The sequence below is a fragment of the Peromyscus eremicus genome, chromosome 17 (genome assembly GCF_949786415.1).
Source record: "Peromyscus eremicus chromosome 17, PerEre_H2_v1, whole genome shotgun sequence".
NCBI lineage: Eukaryota > Metazoa > Chordata > Mammalia > Rodentia > Cricetidae > Peromyscus > Peromyscus eremicus.
In genome coordinates, this window is record NC_081433.1 from 52,938,173 (window position 1) to 52,959,038 (window position 20,866).

The 20,866-nt window shown below is 44.3% G+C and overlaps 1 protein-coding gene across 2 annotated transcripts in view; it reads right to left on the reverse strand.

Moving 5' to 3' along the window:
- The window catches only part of Klhl2 (kelch like family member 2), a 109,967-nt gene that overhangs the window by 61,753 nt on the left and 27,348 nt on the right, over window positions 1-20,866 (reverse strand). Inside the window, exons 3-4 of one of the 2 annotated variants that reach the window (XM_059244512.1) lie at window positions 20,571-20,677; window positions 8,951-9,072 (exon numbers count right to left, since the gene is read on the reverse strand). In XM_059244512.1, coding sequence (XP_059100495.1) covers window positions 8,951-9,072; window positions 20,571-20,677 — 229 coding nt within the window. Of the gene's footprint in view, window positions 1-8,950; window positions 9,073-20,570; window positions 20,678-20,866 lie in introns of those variants that run through there. The other variant, XM_059244513.1, reaches the window with a different exon arrangement.

A 20,866-nucleotide genomic window follows, 5' to 3' on the forward strand; every position in this document is an offset into this window, starting at 1 on the left:
AAATCTAATAACCACGATTCACCACTTCATGGCAAACACCCATCCTCTCAGCTGACCTATCCCAACAGATATCTAAATGACCTCGAGAGTGGGAGACGGCACTTGCTGCTCTTCTGAAGGACTCTGGTTTGATTCCCAGCACCAAAATGGTAGACTACAACTGTTCATAACCTAGGCCCAGGGGATCCAATACTCTCTTCGAGACTCTTTGGGCACCAGGCATGTATGCAGTGCACAGACAGACATATAGGCAAACACCTAAACACATACATAAAATTTAAAAAAATGAAATAAATGACCTCCCAACTTTCACTATTATACCTACAATCCATCTTCCACACAACAACTGGAAGAAGGAAGTAATGTCTAAAATCCTGCATATAGAATGAAACCCCACCTCCTCACTAAAGTAAATTCCTACTTCATCTGATCTATTTACCTTCCCAATGTCATCTCTTCATTCTTTCCATAATATATACACTCTCCTCAAACGATAATCACCTTATGCTAGGCACAGTGGTGCATGCCTTGAATCCCATCATGGGGAGGCAGAGGCCAGCCTGGTCTACATAGTGAGTTGCAGGAGAGCCAATGGCTATGTAGAGAGACTCTGACTCAAAAAACCAAAGACAAACATACAAAACATAAAAGCCAATAAACCTTTTACTTTTTGACCTTAAGTATGCCCAGCTTCCTGCCATCACTGTACATGATGTTCCTTCTGCTGGGGTATTCTCTGCTTCATCTCTCTGTCCTTCCTTACTTCTCTTCATTCAGCTTTCTGTTCAAGTGAGTCCTCCCCAGAGCACAGTAATAACTCAAAACTATCCTGTTTATCTGAGACCTTATTGTTTGCCTTGCCCCCGCCCCCAACAACAACATAAAGGTTTTCCAGAAAGAGACTTTGTCTCCTTGTTTGACATTGAATGGTCAATGGACAGAACCCTGCCTGGCACATAATAAACCCTCCATAAATATTTAACAGATGATCGACTGAAAACTGGAATTCGTCAAGATCACTATTGGCAGTGAGAAGAAAAAAACATGCAAACTCAACAGCTCAGAAGTGAGAAAGGAGAAGGTACAAGCCACGTGTAGGAAACAGTGGTGGCTACCCACTCTGGCCCAACTGATCACCTGTCCTGTCCACACTCAGATGCTTCAAACCTCTGATCTTCCAGTTCAGTCCTGTTTACCAAACAAACAAACAACAACAACAAAAAATCCTTTGCAAGACTGTCAAGTTAAGCAAACTCCAAGCCAGTGTTTACAGTCTGGCCTGCCATGAACCCAGCCGTCCTGAACATGAGTGTGCTCCCCCAAGCCACAATATGGGCCCCAAAGCCTCACATGCTAAGTCCCAGATCTTGGGCTTGCTCTCTAGCCCCCTGTAGGAACAGACACTCCAAAATCCCAAACATACTTGGCTTTGGTCACGCCAATCACCTCTCCCTTAGCCAAATTTCTTTATAGATAAGCTAGAATATAGGCGCTATAGGATTATCACTATCCTCTCCTCCACCACCACAGTCATCTCCACTACCATTTGTGTTTATCACCAGGAACTGAGTTTAAAGCTCTCGTATCCACATAACAGTAGCTCTTCGTGTAACAGACACTGCTGTGTGCCTCTTCCATTTCTACTTCTGCCATCACTTCTACCGTTACCACCACCTCCATCTTTACCATGTTCACCTCCTCAACCACCACTCCATTTCTACCATTACTACCAGAAGCACCACCAGCAGCAGCATCACCATCACCACCATCACTACCACAATTTCTCCATCATCACCATCATCACCAGCAACATCACCTCAATCTTCTCTATCACCATCATCACCAGCAACATCACAACAATTTTCTCCTCCATCACCACCATCACTACCAGCACAACCTTCTCCTCCATCACCACCATCATTACCACCAATCTTCTCCTCTATCACCACCATCACCACCACCACAATCTTCTCCACCATCACCCTCATCACCAACACTACCACCTTTACCATCACCATTACCAATATCACTCCTCCATGAGCACCAACACCACCTGCTCCACCACCATCATCGCCATCATCATCACCGCCACCATCATCATCACCAACACCACCTCCTCTGCTGGCACCATTATCAGTATCCCCTCCTTCACCACAACAACCATCCCCACTGCCATTTGTGTTTATTATCAAGAACGGATTTTAAAGCTCTCAAAAATGCCCATTTTGAAATTGTTCCATTTCTAAAGAAATGAGATATTCTTGTCCCAAACAATTCCTGCTGACGCAACATATAACTTCCATGAATTACTTAAAACTCACCCACTTAAAACTATCAAATCCCCCTCCAATGACAGCACTCCAATACAAATGGAGCCAAGGGATGAATGTTCATAAAATCACCGTGTGAGTGAGCACTTGTTTACACAGCGCTATTTATTATTACCTTTGTTTTTCACACTTTATTATTACCTTTAGTTTTCACACTTACATCAAGTGCAAAACACCTACTTTTAACTAGCCAAAACATACCCCAAAGCTGAAAAGTCAAAATGTATGAAAAACTATAAATCTAGTAAAGAAATAAATGGTGAAAAAGTTGAAATGTTTTAGAGTCTCCAAAAATGCTAACACCTAGCTTAAGTAACCTTGGGATATGGGAAATTTTCTTTTCTATTGTAAAAGTCTCGATCTTTTCTTTTCTCTCTGGTGGTACGGGGATCTAACTCAGGGCCTTGCACAGTCTAGGCATGTGCTCTACAATGGAACTATATATCCCCAGTCAATATTTTTTAATTTATAAAAGTCTCTTTAAAAAAGTACTGGGGAGGGGCTGGAGAGATGGCTCAGAGGTTAAGAACAGTGGCTGTTCTTCCAGAGGTCCTGAGTTCAATTCCCAGCAATCACATGGTGGCTCACAACCATCTGTAATGAGATCTGGCACCCTCTTCTGTATACATAATAAATAAATAAATAAATCTTAAAAAAAAAAAAGTACTGGGGAGATGATTCAATAGGTAAAGTATTTGCTGTAGAAATATGAGGACCTGGGTTCGATCTCTAATATCCAGAACGAAGAGAGAAAGGAAGGAAGGGAGGGAGGGAGGGAGGGAGGAAGGGGAGGAGGGAGGAAAAAAGGAAGGAAGGAAGGAAAGAAGGAGGGAAGGAGGGAGGGAGGAAGGGAGGAAGGAAGGGGAGGACAGGGAGGACAGGGAGGGAGGGAGAGAGGGAGGGAGGAAGGGAGGGAGGGAGGGAAAAAAGAAAGACAAACGGAAAGGACAAGCCAGCCAAGTGTGGGGTTGGGCACCACACATGCATAATTCCAACACTGGAGAAGCAATAACAGAATGATCTCAGGGCTTGCTGGCCACTAGTCAAAGCAGTGAGCTCCAGGTTCAAGGAGAGATTGTATCGGCAGCTAAGAGTTCTTGGTGGGCAAGCATGAGAACCAGAATTCAGATCCCAACACCCACGTATAAACCAGGCACGGCCCTATATCCCTATAAGATCAGCACGGAGAGGAGTGGAGAAGAGGATTGCTAGATCCCAACCTAAGCAAAAAATGCGAGTTCCAGGTTCAGAGAGAGACCATGCCTCAAAAGAATAAGGCGGAGAGTGATGCAGGGAGATATCCAATGCCTGCCTCTGGTCTCTGCGAGTATACACACTCGTACGCATATATCACACATATGCAACACACACACACAGTAACATGAAGGGCAAAAAAGACACCAGTATTGACCACTGGCACACACTAATGTGTATGCATACAAATAAAATAAAATCTCTTTATAAGTTGGATGGTGTTGAAAAAGTTATTTAAGCACTCTGAGCCTATCTTTTTAATTGCAATTGGTACATATCTCATATAACACTATTATCACACATATAACACTCATATCACACACATATAATGCACAGTATATGGTTGGAGATATACCTGATTAAAAATGCTACTTTAATAATATTCATACACACAATCATATGTTTTTATTTAATGCATCTATGGTTTTTTATTTTTTGAGACAGGGTTCTTACTATGTTGCCCTCTGTTGGAGTCACACAGGTCCTCGCACCCACAGATCACTAGGGAAACCATCAATGTTAAACACACAGGGGCCTCTCCTCAATGGAGGAGATAAAATACCTGTTTTCCTGACCAGAAGGCTGGGAGTGGATATTGTTTAGGATCCGGTGATCCTTTTGCTATCTGTGAAGGCAGACCTTGCCCAGATCTCTCAGAATGCTCATCCCAGACTCTCCCTCCCTAAACAGTTATCTTTAGCTCCCAGTTGAACCTACTCTTGGGGAGATGTATTTTACACAGGTATTTTATATACTGCTGACCTCTATGCTAACTTCATCAGAAACCACAGTCAATTAGCCTTTCAGCTGCAGAACCCACCCTCATGGTCACATGTCCTTTGCAAAGGAGTTTCTAAGTAGTCATATCGTAAGCTTTTTAGTATACCTGGAGTAGGAATGGCTGCTGCCTAGAAACTTTTCCCCAAATTATACTGTGTTTTAAATATGCAGACGAAGTCAATCTGAACCAGGTTTTCATTCTCATCTCTTCATGGATCACTGCCTGCATCGATGCCTGCAGGGTCCCTGTGCTATCCTCGAACTCATGGCCCTCGCACTTCAGCCTCCCTCATGCAGAGGTTCTCACTTCCTCCACAGGGGTCACATGTCAGACATCCTGCCTATCAGATATTTACATTATGATTCATAACACTAGCAAAATTCCAGTTATGAAGTAGCAACAAAATAATTTTATGGTTGGGGGTCACCTCAACCTGAGGAGCTGTATTAAAGGGTCTCAGCATCAGGAAGGTTGAGAACAGCTGAGCTACTATCACAGGCATGTGTTATATGTTAGTATCACAGGCATGCGTCACAACGCTGGGCTGGCTACGGCTTCTTACAGTACTGAGAAAGAAGGAAAATGTACATGGATCTTCTGAAAGCATGCAAAAGTTCAGGCATATTCTTTTTCCCCTCCCCTGAGGAAAAGCTTAGAGGCGTCCGTGACTGGAGACATTTAAAAGCCCTTTTAACAGCAGGCTGCAGCTTTGTTTTCTTTATTCCCTAGATTTATAATATTTATAAAGTCTGCTAAGAAGCAAATTCAGACATGCGGTAGCACATTTTAGCCAGTTGGGAAGAAGGCAGAAAAGACAATATGCTATTTGTACAAAGAGGCCAAACTAGAGCGAGGTCATGGGGAAATACAGGTTTTCCTTTCACCTTCCCTTGAGAACCCAAATGACTGTAAATTCATTCAGCTCAAATTATTCGTCAACTTTGAAATATATGAAACAAAACAGCCAAACTCAAAGTTTAAAAATACCTAACAAAAAACCAACAGTACTACCAAGGGGGGAAAAAAATCAAAATCAAGGAAACTTGAAATAGCCTTATTGCTTATATAATACAGAGAGATTCTTCCTTCTTTGGAGTGAAATCCTCAAATTACTCATTCCCTCACTGTGACTCAAAGTTAACAGCCTTCACCTCAAATAGCTATCGTAGTGTTTTAAATGTGTGCAATAGGAGACCGCTGGGGAAGGAACTCATACTAGAAGACAGGAGAAACAGGACAAAGGTCCTCTTCTGTCACCAGCTGACCGAGAGACAGCTGGTCCCAAGTACCCTAAAGCGCTGAGAGTCTCGACGAAACACACGACCCCAGAGACACTTGTCACACTGTCACTCAGCTTTGCTTCCAAATCAGAAGCTTAGAAAAAGGAGTTCGTCTTACAAAAGATTTGATTCTAGGTCTGATGCGAAAATCAAGCAACAAGAGCAAAAATTTGCATTCTACAGTGTTCTGTTCTCACCATCCATTCTAGAAAAAAAAACAGTACACAAGGCAACCAGCCTGGTGTCACCAGGTAACCACATAAGACTTCAACGTAACTGCCCTGAGGTCTCCGGTCACCTCCAGCGCACTGCCCCTTTCCTCAGAACGGACTGGACTGGACGAGAAACTTTAAACAACGCACAGACAGACAAAGATAATCAAAGCCGAGTAAAGAGAAGTTTGACACTCACTCATCTATACAGCCTCACCCTAGAGTTCACTAAAAACTACTAGCTACAGAAATGTCTTTTCACAACATGGGCTTTCCAGTGGACTACAAAATAAGGATTTTATTAAACCGGGGTACCCCTAAGCTGAAGAAACCCCCTCCCCCTCTAAAGGAAAGCTATAGAACTAAGAAGGCCGCCCAATGCAACTCTGAAAATGTACTTCTGTAAGGGCTAGCAACGCACACAAGGCAAACCATCACGGCAAGGAGTTCCTCTCAAAGGCTGTGACTAATATATTAAAACGGGAGTGTGACAGTTATTAAAAGAAACCTGAGAGGTGTTCTCACTCCTCACAGGCAATGTCCCCACGGTAAAAACTGCTACAAACTACAGGAAGGACAGACCTTACTGTTTAGACTCTCAGGACTGCACATCTTCAGCAATTTCCCTCCACGTGGCCATTACGTGTCACAGACACCTGTAACCCATCTGCTAGGTAGGTATCAAGCATAAAGACCCTCATGCACATCAACAAATAAAAAGCATAACAAAGGAAAACCAAGGTACTTTCTTATTGAAGACAATGTCTCCGGAACCCAAAAATAGTTTAAATGTACAGAAAAGTCCAGAAGGAGGTGACGTATTGCAACCTACTCTCATTTCCTAACATAATGCCAACACATTCCTCCACACTAAAACACATGTTCATTCAAGGTTCTGAAGAGGGCATAGTGGGTAAAGTGGTTGCTATGCAAACATAGACTTGAGATCAAATCCCCAGAACCCACATAAAGCCGGGTACAGTAGGATGTATCCTAATAATACCAAAGTTCCTACAGCAAGACAGGAGACTCCCTGGAAGCTTCCTGGTCAGCTAACCTGGTGTAGTGTTGAACAACAAAGAGACCCTGCCTCAAACAAGGTGGAAGGCAAGAAATGATGCGCAAGGTGGTCCTCTGATCTCTGCATGTGTACCAGAGCGTATATGCCCCACCACAGATTAAAAAAAAAAAAAAAAAAAAAAAAATGGATGGATCATTAAGCATATGATCCAATCACCCTTAGTCACAACTCCAAAACGCATGGTGGATTTGCAAACATTTTACCTCTTAAGTGAAAGGTCCCAAGCCAAGTCTATACAGTCTATAAAGAGAATAGTTCAAAGGACCGCCAGGAGTATCAGCTTCCTGCAGCTAACATTTTACAGTTAGCAGGCATCATGCCATGACAGCGGTTCTTCAGTCTCCGTTCAACACGAGGTAGAACATTTCAGCCCGTCAGAGGCAGAAGATATGGAACTCCTATCTGGTCTGTCCCAGTAGAATTGAGAAACTGTTTCTTCAGAGTTTGGTTCTAGGGGCCGCCGAGATGGCTCAGCAGCAGAGAATGCTTGCTTATTCTTCCAGAAAACCAAAGTTTGGTTCTCTGCACGCATGTCGAGAAGATGATAAGCACCTGGAAGTCCAGCTCCAGGGGTCACGAGCGCTTGAACACACACACACACACACACACACACACACACACACACACACACACGGCATACACTCACACAAACTCAGACATATAAACTAAAAATAGCTGAAAGGACTAAATAAATACAAATGTTGCATTTAAATGTTGACAGGGCATAGCCGCCCAGAATTAAAGGATGCACATATTCTTTGCTCAACTCACTCCACTTTTGGGAGTCCAGCCTGTGGGATTCTTGCATGCAAATATTAAGATGCCCATTCACTGCAGAAATCCATAAAAAGGGAGCGTCATGCACACCCATTACCCTATGAAACAGCACACAAAAGAACAAGCCATTCTGTTGAGTTTAAAAAAAAAAAGTTGCCAAACAAATACAGAATAAACACACTCAAAATTTAAATTCTATGCATGCCTGCCGTGTGCTCATGTACTTGAATCAATGCATGGCTGAAGGGATCTGTCTCAAACAGAGAACAGCAGCTGACCTTCTCAGGAAGGAGAAGATGGTTATGTGAGGAATATTCACAGAAAAGAGCCTGTCCTCATCACTGTTCTATGGCTGGGAAGATGGGAAGAGGCACCAGGACCAGAGTAACTTATAAAAGAAAGCATTTAATTGGGGCTTGCTTACAGTTTCAGAGGTTTAGTCCGTTACCACCATGATGGGGATGACAGGAAGGCAGACATGAAGCTGGAGCAGAAGCTGAGACCTACATCCTCATCCTCAGGCCAAGAGAGAGCCACTGGGTCTGGCTTGAGCATCTGAAACCTCCAAGCCCACCCCCAGTGACACACTTCCTCCAACAAGACCACACCTCTTAATCCTTCTAATCCTTTCAAATAGTTCCGCTCCCTGGAGACTAAGCAGTCAAATATATGAGCCTGTAGGGACCATTCTTATTCAAATCGGGGCTATTCTGAGAAGAAACTTCCACTTTTTCAGCCACACCCTTCCATGGCACTTAAAACATTTAAACATTTATTTTACGTACATAAAACATTTGTTCTCTGAGGAAAATAAGATGCCACATCAAATTTTGGCTAAATTCCGGAATTACTGAAAGAGGTTACTCAATAAGGAACGAATGAATGTTGGCAGTCAAAAACATCCTTTGTAGACTTTATCCTTCAAAGGAATAAAGAAAAACTGTGGGCTGCATGAAGCAGGAGCCATAAAGACTGTGACAGTGTTGTCACAGAGAGGGAGCATTACTCAGAGAGATAAAAGATGTGTCTCGGATCTGCGAAGATATAAAAGGGACTGAAATCAGAAACACCATTAAGATGATGCAGTCATCCCCAATGTCCCTCAGAAAATAAAATTTCAACAGTGAATCTTATCACTGCTGGCACGAACTGTATGCTGTGTGGGAATGTGTTTTTTTAGATTAGAAAAACCGGCACACATAAAGAGCTAAGCAGCGTGAAGCGTCTGCTCTTACCTGTACATTTTCTTCTGTGACCTGAATTTCTGCGGTGTAAACATAATCAATTAGCATCCTCAGGGTCCAGCCGTCGACCTCTTTTATTCGAACTCTCTTTGCTCGGCTCTCACTCATCTCACCTAAAACACCAAGGAATGAAGTGAAGTTATCTCGGGACGCTGCTGTGACCAATACCAACACCAAGAGAGGCTGATCCATATTCCTGCCACTCACTCGATTAGGCAGGCAACAGGATTGGCCACTGCTGCAGGCCTCAGCCATTCCCCTGAAAGGTGTCCTGAGTCAACCATAAACTACCTCAGCTTGGCGTCTGAACCTGAAGATAACCTTATAAGAACGAAGGTGCCCTGCACCCAGCTGCATGAACTACACCCAACTCTGGCCTTGCTGCTGAGCAGCGCCCCCTGATGGATTCCTTTCTGTTGTGTTGTGTTGTGTTGTTTTGTTGGGTTGGGTTGGGTTGGGTTTGGGGACAGGGTTTCTCCGTGTAGCCGTGGCTGTTCTAAAACTCGCTCTGTAGACCAGGCTGGCCTCAAACTCAGAGATCCACCTGCCTCTGCCTCCCAAATCCAGGGATTAAAGGCGTGTACCACCACCACTAGGCTGGGGTTTTATTTTTAAATTTTCTTTCTATGATTTTTATTTTATTTATTTGGGGTGTGTGTGTGTGTGTGTGTGTGTGTGTGTGTGTGTGTGTGTGTGTGTTTGTGTGTGTGTGTGTGTGTGTGCGGGTGTCAGTCAGAGCTTCGCATCCCCTGGAGCTGTAGTTACTGGCAGCTGTGGGTGCTGTGACCTGACCTCAGGTCCTTCAGAAGAAACGCATGCAACCTCAACTGCTGAGCCTTCTCTCCAGCCCCCTCCTTATGGATTTTTAATCACATCTATAACAGCAACAATGCTACCACCATTGGCCAACGGCAAAGACCACCTACTGCAAAGGCCTTATTTAGCATCCTTCCTTCAAAGAGCACACAGACACCTGCCCAGGGCCTGGGCCGGACGTAGAGGCTCTGGCTCTTCGTAAGAAGTCACAACCCTCATGTAGGAGCACAGTGAAAAGCAAATTACACGGACTGCTGAGGTCAGTCAGAGGGTTATTACAGAGGTCATCTAAGCTCAGTTCCCACTTGCCATCTGCAGTCACCTCACCCTGGAATCATTTCAACACCAGCACAAACCACTACAGTCTGGTGCCCTTTGTGTGAGCAACCAGGAGGCATTTAACAGCCTAGGACACAAGGAGACACAAACCATCAAAACGGTGAGGAAAGAAACCCTCAATTAACTAGCCAGGCATGTGATCAGCCACTCAGGGGACTGAGGCAAGATCACACGTCCAAAGCCTGCTGAGTGACAGTGAGTTCATGGCCAGCCTGGGCAAGTTAGTGAGACCCTGTGTCAAAAGAAAAAGTAAAAAAAAAAAGGGCTAGAATTGTAGCTCAGCTATAGAGTGCCTGTCTGGAAGTGTGACAATCTTGCCTCTATCTCCAGTACTGAGTGAGCCAGACACACACACACACACACACACACACACACACACACACACACACACAGAGAGAGAGAGAGGAGACAGAGACAGAGAGAGAGACAGAGAAACAGAGAGAGAGATCCTGTTATAAACGAAAAGGGGAGCCCAAGAAAGAACGACCCTCAGCAGAAGAATTTTGTTCTAGAACTCACTAGGCTTTAGGGGTAAGACTCTGGAGAGCTGCACCACCATCCATCACTTCACTCTAGCCCTGCCTCTCACCTTAATAAAAAGAACAGTGCACTCAAGATCGCCTGAAAGCTCGCTTCTGTTTCAGACCTAGTGTGCTGCTGGCGCCATAAACCACCGGGAAGGCCTACGGGAATCCGTGATTTTACGAGACTCCTCTGCAAACGGACGCCCTGGGTGGGTGCGGGGCGTGGGGTAGGAGATCATCGCAGCCACAGACATTTCACCGCATGCTCCTCTGGAGATGGCCCTGCCAAGAGCACAGAGAAGCTGTTCTTCTCAGGGCTGAACTATCTCAAAGTGTGCCCCATCACTACCCACGGGGAAAACACCCATCTGTGGCACAGGAGAGGATGCTTCAAGGGAAGCGAGGGAACAGGACTGTGTCTGTGCTCCTACTGTTAAAAGGAATGGAGGAATATGGAAAATCCATTCAACTGCATATACAACGCCTTCCTCTATGTCCCCTCCCCACCCTGTCTCGTGGATCTCTGGGGTTTATAGAATCGGAAGGCACAGAAGTGTCAAGAGTTAAGACACTGATTCTTACTTATAGTTTGTGTGTGTGTGTGTGTGTGTGTGTGTGTGTGTGTGTGTGTGTGTGTGTGTGCGCGCGCGCGCGCGCGCGCGCACGTGTCTCAAGGCCAGGGGACAACCTCCAATACCATTCCTGGGATTCCCAGGTATCTCAGGAACATCATCACCTTTGAAACAAGGCCTGTCATTGGCCTGCAGCTCACCCATTAGATTAAGCAGGCAGGCTACCTGCCTCTACCTTTCAAGTACTGGGACTATAAGCATGTACCGCCAAGTCTGGTTTTTAAAAAAAATACGTATTTTTATTAATTATTGGAGAATTTCATACAATGGCGCTTTCTAAATGTAATTTATGCATCTATGCATTCATAAATTTATGCATTTATCTGTAGGGTGTTTTGCCTGTATATAAGTCTTTGCTCCAAGACCGTGCCTGATGCCACAAGAGGCCAGAAGAGTGTTGGATCCCCTAGAACCAGAGTTACAGCCGGTTGGTTGTGCGCCGCCATATGGGTGCTGAGAATTGTACGTGGTCCTCTGGAAGAGCAGCCAGTGGTCTTACCCACTGAGCCATCTCTCTGGCCCTCAATGTATTCTGATCGCATTCACCTCCAACTCTTCCCCTTAACTCTTCCCAGATCCACCCTGACCTCCCTACTCCCAACTTCCTGTCCTCTTTTTTTCTTTTCTTTGTTTTTTAACATAATAACCCACGGACTCGACTTTATGCTGCCCATATACTTCTGGGTGTACACGAGGGCACACCCATAAGGAAAACTGACTCTCCCTCCTCGGAATTCAGGCACAGCCCAGGGCTTCTCAGTGAGGGCTGAGGGCCCATGAACCACTTCCCATCGTGTTAGAATGCTGACTGCCTTCACCTTGTACAGATCTAGTGCACGCAAGTACAGCGGCCGTGAGTGAGTTCCTGGGTGCACTGGTCCTGTTACACCCAGAAGACGCTGTTTTGGTCTGGTCCTCTCTACCTCTGGTTCTTACAGTCTACACTTTGTTTTTTACACAGGTTAGGGGCGAGCACTTTACCAACAATCTCTCCACTGCCCCTTCCAATCAGACTTTAGATAAATGCCTTCAGCAGCGAATGCCTTGCTTCGTCCACGGTGCCCCTGGGATTTGCAAAGCCCTAAAGCATTTGTGGCAATGTAAGTGTAAAGCCATGTACCTAGTTCCCAGATTTCAGCATGAGTTAGCTTAGATAAAAGCCTCAGACAAAACCAAATCTCTTAATTTTTTATATGACTAAAAAAAAATATTTCTATGCCAGGCAGTTTTTACTATTATGTTTCTATAGAGGCTAAAATCACATTTTTCCCTGACATGTCATTTTTTAAAGATTATCTCCCCAGAAAATTCATCTGCTTCCAACAAAGTCAATCTCCACTATATACTGCTTTTAAAATGTCTTAATCTTTTTTTAAATCTTAATTTACAAAAAAAAAAAGTAGCAAAAATGAAAAGCTTGCCACCAAACGCATTAACAGATTAAAAATTCCAATCATCAAAGCACAGGGAAGGAGGAGAGACACGAAAACGATTCACAACATCGGATCCTAGGTGTTACACAGTATCTGTTACTGCCCTTTGCTACATTTATAGAGCATATGTTTAAACAGTATGGCTTTCTGAGATTTATGTTTGCTAAAGGATTTTATAAGCTATTACAGGCCGCCAAGATGGTTCAGTGGGTAAGCTGCTTGCTGGTGACCTGAGCTGGATACCTAGAACCTACATGGAAGAAGAAGAAAACATTGCACACACGTAGCATAGCACACATGGGTCCATACTAAGATACTCACAGGCAGGTGCACTTCCTGCTCTTACAGAGACCTGGGTTCAGTTCCTAGCTCCGACATGGTAGCTCACAGCCAGCTGTAACTCCAGTCCCAGAGAATCCAACACCCTCTCCTGGGCCTCCGTGGGCACCAGGCATGCATGTGATGCACATACCGATATGCAGGCAAGCACTTACACATAAAATAAGTCAATCTTCAGGAGTGGGGGGTGGCGGAGGGCTATCTAATGATACTATACAGCTCTTCCTCTATCACTTATAACTATGCACACTTTCAATGGACCAAGCTATATAAGATTAACATGGGAACTATATTAAAATCCCCACACAGAAGCCTGTGCTAACCACCTGAATGACAGTCACCCTGTCCTGCTTCCCCACCAATCCATCTTTCACTGAAGCCTACAGAATGAACTCACCGTGATTAGACCTACAGTTCACCCTCCCACCTCTTTATCCTCCCATCACCGTATCACAGGAGCCCTGTCATCTTTGGGAGACCTCTGTAGCACCCCCCACTTTTTTTTCCCAATTATATGTACATGGGTCTGTGTAGGTGCGTGCACGTAAGTACAGACGTCCTAGGAGTCTTAGAGGATTTTTAGATTCCCTAGAGCTGGAGTTACAGACAGTCGTGTGTCACCCAACATAGATACTGGGGACTAAACTCAACAACTATCCGATGCTTATCCTTTCTCTGGTGCTAACTTGACACATAGGACTACTATGTTCAAAATCGGTCCATTGCTCCTTGACCAAGGGTGCAAACCCTTCCAGAGCCTCTAATTAACCTCACATACTCTCTCTCACTTCCAGAATTATTTGTAGTTTTCCACACTGACCAAATAATTTCTTACCTTGATATCTGAGCTGAACTTTGTCCAACTGGGCTCCACACCCCACTTCCCCACACATTCTTCAGGATTTCAGGGGAACCTCTCCAAGACATCTGCTGGCGGCCCACAGCTGGGCTGGGCTCTCACCATAGAGACTGCTGGGTGGGTACCTCACGCATGCCCACTCTGCCATCAACAACTCTGTCCCTAGTTCTCTTGGGCTTCCTAAGGGCACAGATGAAGGCCCTCTTAGCCCTATCCTCCACAGTGCCTGATAAAAATCCAACACCAGCTGCATGAATTGATAACTAAATGAGAAAAAAAAAAGCATGCCAACTAAAAACAAAGCATAATTACACAGCATAAAAAGGTTTATGTTTATCTTGGTCATGAGTTCTGCGAAGGACTTCAGTCAACCAACACTTACTAAGCACACACTCTACACGGCAAGCTGGATTAAGTAAATCCATCAGCAAGTAACTCACCTTTTTGATTTTTAAACAAAATGTCATCCAAGTTGTCAAACTAAATATGTTTCCATCAAGAACCTTCAACCAGTACTCTCTTGGTCCTGCACTAATAGGTAGCTGCGTTTATCTGTTCTGGATGAGGTAAATTCAAAGTGAATGGAGGGCTGGAGAGAGGTTAGGAGCATACACACACTGGCTTTGCAAAGGACTTGGAATACCGTTTTCAACATCCATGCTGGTAACTGTCTATAACTTCAGTTCCAGGGGATCCAATGCCCCGTTCTGGCCTCCATGGGCACTGGACTCGTGTTAAGTCCACACATAAATACATATAACCTAAAAACAAAAATAAAACCTACGTGTATGAGACCACCTTTCCTAGATATGTGTAGCTACCACCCTGCGTGAAAGCAGCCTCTCTTTAAAACAAATGGAGACCATCACAGAAAACCACAACTAGACACAATGCGGAGATCAACGGGCCACGAGGAGCCAGGCCCCAACAGATGCATCTACACCATAGCTCCTCCATCTACAGTTCAGGGAGCATAGCTGAAGAGCCAGAATACCCAGAAGTCTGCTGTGGAAAAGGTCTCTCCCAGGAATGGCTGCAGGAACAAGGTCAGAACAACAGCAATACCAACGGGCAGGTTAACACGGAAGGGGGAAATTTCTGTGGGGGCCCAGACAAGAACTAAAGATGAGTGACTGCTGAGAGAAGGAGAGTTAGCCTCTCCCAGGAATGAGGTGCCTTACTGGTTGTTCAGTGCAGAGTGGCCAGCCCTGAAACATGGGGAGAGTTTGAAACAAAGTACCTGGGAGGGGTTACAGGGAGGAAAAGGTGGGGGGAGGGGGGAGTTTAACTCTATCTCAAATAAAAATATATTTAAAAAAAACAAATGAAAATACAAAAAGAAAAAGGTGAATAGGTTTAGGATAAACTCTATAATCCACTACAGAAAAAGAAGTCCATTGCTCTAATTTCAATTTTATTTATAATTAAGGAGTACTTGAAAAACAAAAACATAACACTGAAGCTGACTATACTGGCATCCTAAAAAAAAATCAATGACAGAAAAGAAATTAAGAGCAAGCTGAAAATCACATTTAATTGAAGAGTTCCATCACTCTTCAAGTTCTGCTTGACAATAATCATCACTGACTTCTGTTCCCTTCGTTTGGGCTACAATGACGCTGCTAGCAATGTCAGCCTGGCAAGGTGACTCCAGAGGCCACCCCAGTCACTCACTGTAGTGGCCGTGGAACAACATTCTTCAGGACTCTACAGCAAACATGGTAAATCCGTGTACCGACAGCTTCAGTCCCATTAGGATAACGTGTGGCAAAGACTTATTAGCTCCTAAAAGAGCAGAGACAGGAGACAATGTCCCTCCTTCTACAAGAGAAGCTGGTTCCACTCTTGTAGACATCCTGTATCCCGGAGGACCAACCCGGAGGTATTCAGTGATGGTAACAGGGAGAGAGACAAGAGGAAGCAGGTTCCTCATAAGGTTCTCAAGCTGCAGATGAGCTGTGCCCGGTGCCTGGCCTGCTCCTTACTATCTGGCCCAGCTCCAGTGGCATCTTCTGTCACTGGAAGCCTCAGGCATTCTAACTTAGGCTCTTCGCCTACAGCATCCTATTTCATGTCTTCAAAGCAGCCAGGGACAGCAGAGCGCTCGCTCTCCTAACAAGTTTATTCACTTCCTAACCTAGCCTCCTCTCCCACTGGAACCATGAAAATAGGAACTGACCTGCTTTATTCATCTCCATGGCCCTCAAAGCCCAGGACAACATCCAGCAATGGAAGATGCTCCATTTCTTGATTCATGAAAGTATGACTCTTAGGCAATACTAATAGAGTCATGTGTATAATTTTCAACATTTACATTACTTAATCATACAACTAATAATCTGTGTTTACCTTTTAAAATTTTTTTGCTAATTTATATTTACTATGGTACAGGAAGTTATCCAAAAGTACATGCTCCCGATGGGGGGTGGTGCACACCTTTAATCCCGACACTCAGGAGGCAGAGATGGACAGATCTCTGTGAGTTCCAGGCCAGTCTAGTCTACAGAGTGAGTTCCAGGACAGCCAAGGCTATACAAAGAAACCCTGTCTCAAAAAACAAACAAACAAAAGTACATACTATTCGGTATTTCTGACTTAGAATTTAAGAATTTTAACCTGCGGGGCTCGAGAGATGGCTCAGTGGTTAGGAACACTTGCTGTTCTTCCAAAGGACCCGGGTTCAAGTTCTCACACCAACATCAGGCAGTTCATAACAGCCTGTACCTCTAGCTTTAGGTGGATCCAACACTCGTGACCTCTGACTTCTGACCTCAAGGGTAGCTGCACTCAAGTGCACACACACACACACACACACACACACACACAAATCCTTTTAAAAAGAGAATTTTTAACCTGTATCACCAAATGAAACTAAATGTGTTTGTCAAATAAAAGTGTTTTAAAGACTGCACATCTAACAAACAGTCTAAAAACACAAGAACCCAATTTGCTCCGTTCTTTCTCAAGTCATAGTTAACCACCTGGCCTGGCTGTAAATAGTCCCGGGCTTCACAAGACAAAAACCTGCAACTATGCCGTGGAATTATTTATCACCTTCTTTTTCTATTCAATACCTGAAACTACGAGGAGTAGGAGAATTCTTTTTTATATCATATACTTGGAATGAAATTCGCACCTACAGTTTACAGCAGATTAAAAATAAGGGCCTGGACTGGCGCGGGGGCTCCGTGGGGAAGAGTGCTCACCGCTTTTGTACAGGACCAGATTCGGGTCTCAGCACCCATGGCAGGGAGTTCACAGTCACCCCTAACTCCAGTTCCAGAGGATGTCAGCTGCTCTTCTGGCCGCTGCAAGCTCCTACACACATACGGTGTACAGAAACTCACACAGGCTCACACACATGCATATACATAAAAGCTAAGCAAATGTAAATTTTTTCCCTCGACACACAGCCTTGCTATGAAACTCCTAGACACAGGCTCTCATGTAGCTGGAACTATAGGTCTATGCTACTGTGCATCCTGGTAAGGGCTAAGTTATTAAATACATTTTTTTTTTTTACTCTATGGAGAATAAAAAAATAATCTATCAAAGAAAATGTCTATGAATCCTCAGCTACATGGTGAATTCAAAGTCAGATTGTGCTATGTGAAACATAGTCTCGAAAGAAGGAAGGGAGGGAGGGAGGGAGGGAGGGAGGGAGGGAGAGAGGAAGGAAGGAAAGAAGGAAGGAAGAAGTGAGGAAGTGAGGAAGTGAGGAAGGGAGGAAGGAAGGAAGGAAGGAAGGAAGGAAGGAAGGAAGGAAGGAAGGAAGGAAGGAAGGACAAAAGAGAAAAGAAAAGAAAGAGGCTGTGAGGAGAAATTATTACAGAAGGCATCAGAGCTGAGGGGAGGGGGATTAGTAAGCATTAGAGGGTGAAAATGACTGTGGTGTGTCATGTGCATGTATGAAATGTCACAGTGAGACTCATTTTTTGTACAATTTATATATACTAATGATTTTTTAAAGGAAGAAAATTGTAGGTGTCTAGCCTAAGGTTTGCTCAATCTCCTATTCTTATACAATATATTGAAACTTAGTTTAAGATGACCATGAAACTTACTGCCAGCATTAACTGGGCAGTTTCTCTTGGTTTTTGGTTGGGGTTTAACTTTTAAAAAGTTATTTTTGAGAATTTCATACATGGATACTATATATGCATCATTTCCACCCCTCCCTCTCCATACTGTAAGTCTTCCTCTGTTCCTCCCATTCCTTCTCAAATCCATGACTTCTTTAATTACTGTAAACACCACACACACACACACACACACACACACACACACACACACACACACTGTTTAAAAAAACAACAAGATTTCCTGTATCCCAGGCTTGCCTCAAATTCACTAAGTAGCCAATGGTTGACCTTGAACTCCGTCTCTCCTGCCTCCTCTGCCTTCCGGTTACTGGGGCTACAGGTGTGCACCACCACACGCAGTTATCCTGGCTAAGAGGAGTGCTAAGAAATTCACATATATGACCTCATCCATTCTTTACAAAAATACAGAATGTGAGCAATATTATCTTCCGATTTTCCAGGTGGGAAAAGTGAAGCCCAGATTATTCAAGTCAATCTCCAAAGACCCAGTGGTCCCCGCATGGCTGTGGCCCCTGAAGGCTGGCCACACGGAGGGCACACAGGTCTCTACTGCAACACCGCCAGACCAGCATTCCAGAGGAGGACTCTCATCAGCCAAGACTCTCTCCAGGACGGCATCCGAGATAGTAAATCCGACACGAGCCAAGAGACCACAGTGAAAGTCCGGCACATGGAAATGTGCCACCCTTACCTCATTAGTGTTCGCGTTTCACAGCCCTGACAGCGCCCTCCAACACTTCCCTGACTTGGCTCACAACCCATCTGCTGTCTGTCCTTCCTCCATTCCTGATGAATAAGCTTCTCAGGAAGAGCAAAGCAATAGGACTCTGGTCTCCTCCGCTGCTGAGACACACAGTGTGTGTCCCTCTACCTGGCCCATGTTCACCTGGGAAAGTCTGCTGCAATCACAGGAAATGTCGTCTCAATGCTGGCCCACCATCTGGATCACTGGGCAGCACCACGTTTCTACATTATATTAAGCTCCTCTCATGGCCCTGGCTGCACAACAGCCTCTGGAGCAGGAAGCAAAGTTACACTATGTGTGTCTTTCTTGAAGTACCTAGCAAGACATTAGGCACAGGAGATACTCAAGAGTCTCTAAACTATGAACATCCCCCCTCACCCTCTCCACTGCCCCCACCCCAGGACAAGGTCTCTCGACATAGCCTTGACTATCCTAGAACTTGCCTCATAGACCAGGCTGGCCTGGAAGGTGCAGAGATCCACCTGCCTCTGCCTGCTGGGATTAAAGGTATGCACAACTGTATCTGTTTATCTTCTGACATACCTACTGTGAACCTTCTACTTGGTGTACCAAGACACTAAGACTAAATTCAATCATCAGATAACTTATTTCTTTGTACAACGTTACACTTAAGTTTCCCCTGGTCAGTTTTTGCAGTTTCGGTTCCTCGTGGTCAACCACGGTCAAGCATATTAAATGGAAAGTTCTAGAAATAAAGTTCCTAAGTTTTAAACTAGACACTGTTCTCAGAGGCATCCCGATTTTGTCACACCTGGGGCATGAATCATCTCTCTATTCAGCAAAGCCACATAGTATAGACTACCCATCGGTCACTCGTAGCTAGCTGGAATATCAATCGACTATCACAGTATCACAGGGCTTATGCCAGGTCACTCATATTTTATTGAAAAATACCTCTGAAGCACAAAAATAGCAACTAACGCTGACTATCTTATTAGAGCATGTTTTCATTATCCCATTTTACTCACAGTCAGTGTTGTTACTCTTTAATTTGCCAAATTTATAAGCTAAACTTTACAGGTACACATGTATATATAAAAATATTCAGTTTACATAAGGTTTGGACGTATCCACGATTTTAGGTTTCCTTTGTAAGAGAGCTATCCATACCTCCCCCCCCCCCCCATTTCCCCTCTCTTCCTTCACCTCTGGCTGTGCTGAGGACTGAACCCAGGGTCTGTACACACTAGAGAAGTGCTGTACCACTGAGCTCCACCCCTAGCTCTATGTTTCTTTTTGTTTTGTTTTTAATGAGGCTTCAAGCATAACTAGCATACATTAGTTCTTTTCCAAAAGAGCTAACAGCATCCTCTACATGTTTATACATGCCAAAGTAAAACCTAAGCTTGTGGATACATCAGCCTTTTTCTCAGATTTCCAAAATAAGTGATTAAGACAACACTTTAGTTTCCTATAAATAGTGGGTAAGGCAAATATGAAAACCATTTGGAAATATAAAATAGTAAAAACGTCTTTCCTTTAGCATACACACACACACACACACACACACACACACACACACACACCAACCAATAATAATTTAAGGGCCCCCAATGCTGCTGTAATGGCAGGAAGGCAGACTGAGGGAATATATGTCAATGTAAGCCTGCAGCGGCAAGGCTGGGCACACACGACTAACCACAGTATGGACGTGTTGACCGACGGGGAGAGGAAAGTCACAGTGGATTGAGGCACTTCCTTTATGATTCCTCATTTCATAAAACCCAAAGGCCGAACATGAAGTTTAGCATGGAACAGCCTCGGGTCCGAGTACACGTGAAAACCTCCAGCATCCCGTACCTGTAAACATGGCGTGGAAGTAAGGGCTGCAGGCCGCCAGCACCACTCTGTGAGCAGGGATTTCCATGTCTTCCGCCACAATCGTGACATCGCACAGCAAGTTCTGACTGTTCCCGGGGAGAAAAAGAAAATGTAAATGCCTCCAATGATAAAATTAGTCAATAGTCTATACGAAACTGTCGCTGTAAAAAATAAAAATGTTGGTTTTTTTTAGGTCTTGTCTAGGTTAAGGAAATCTCTTCCCTTCTAACAGAATCCCTAAACATAAGGACACAGAAAACAGGATGCTAAATTTA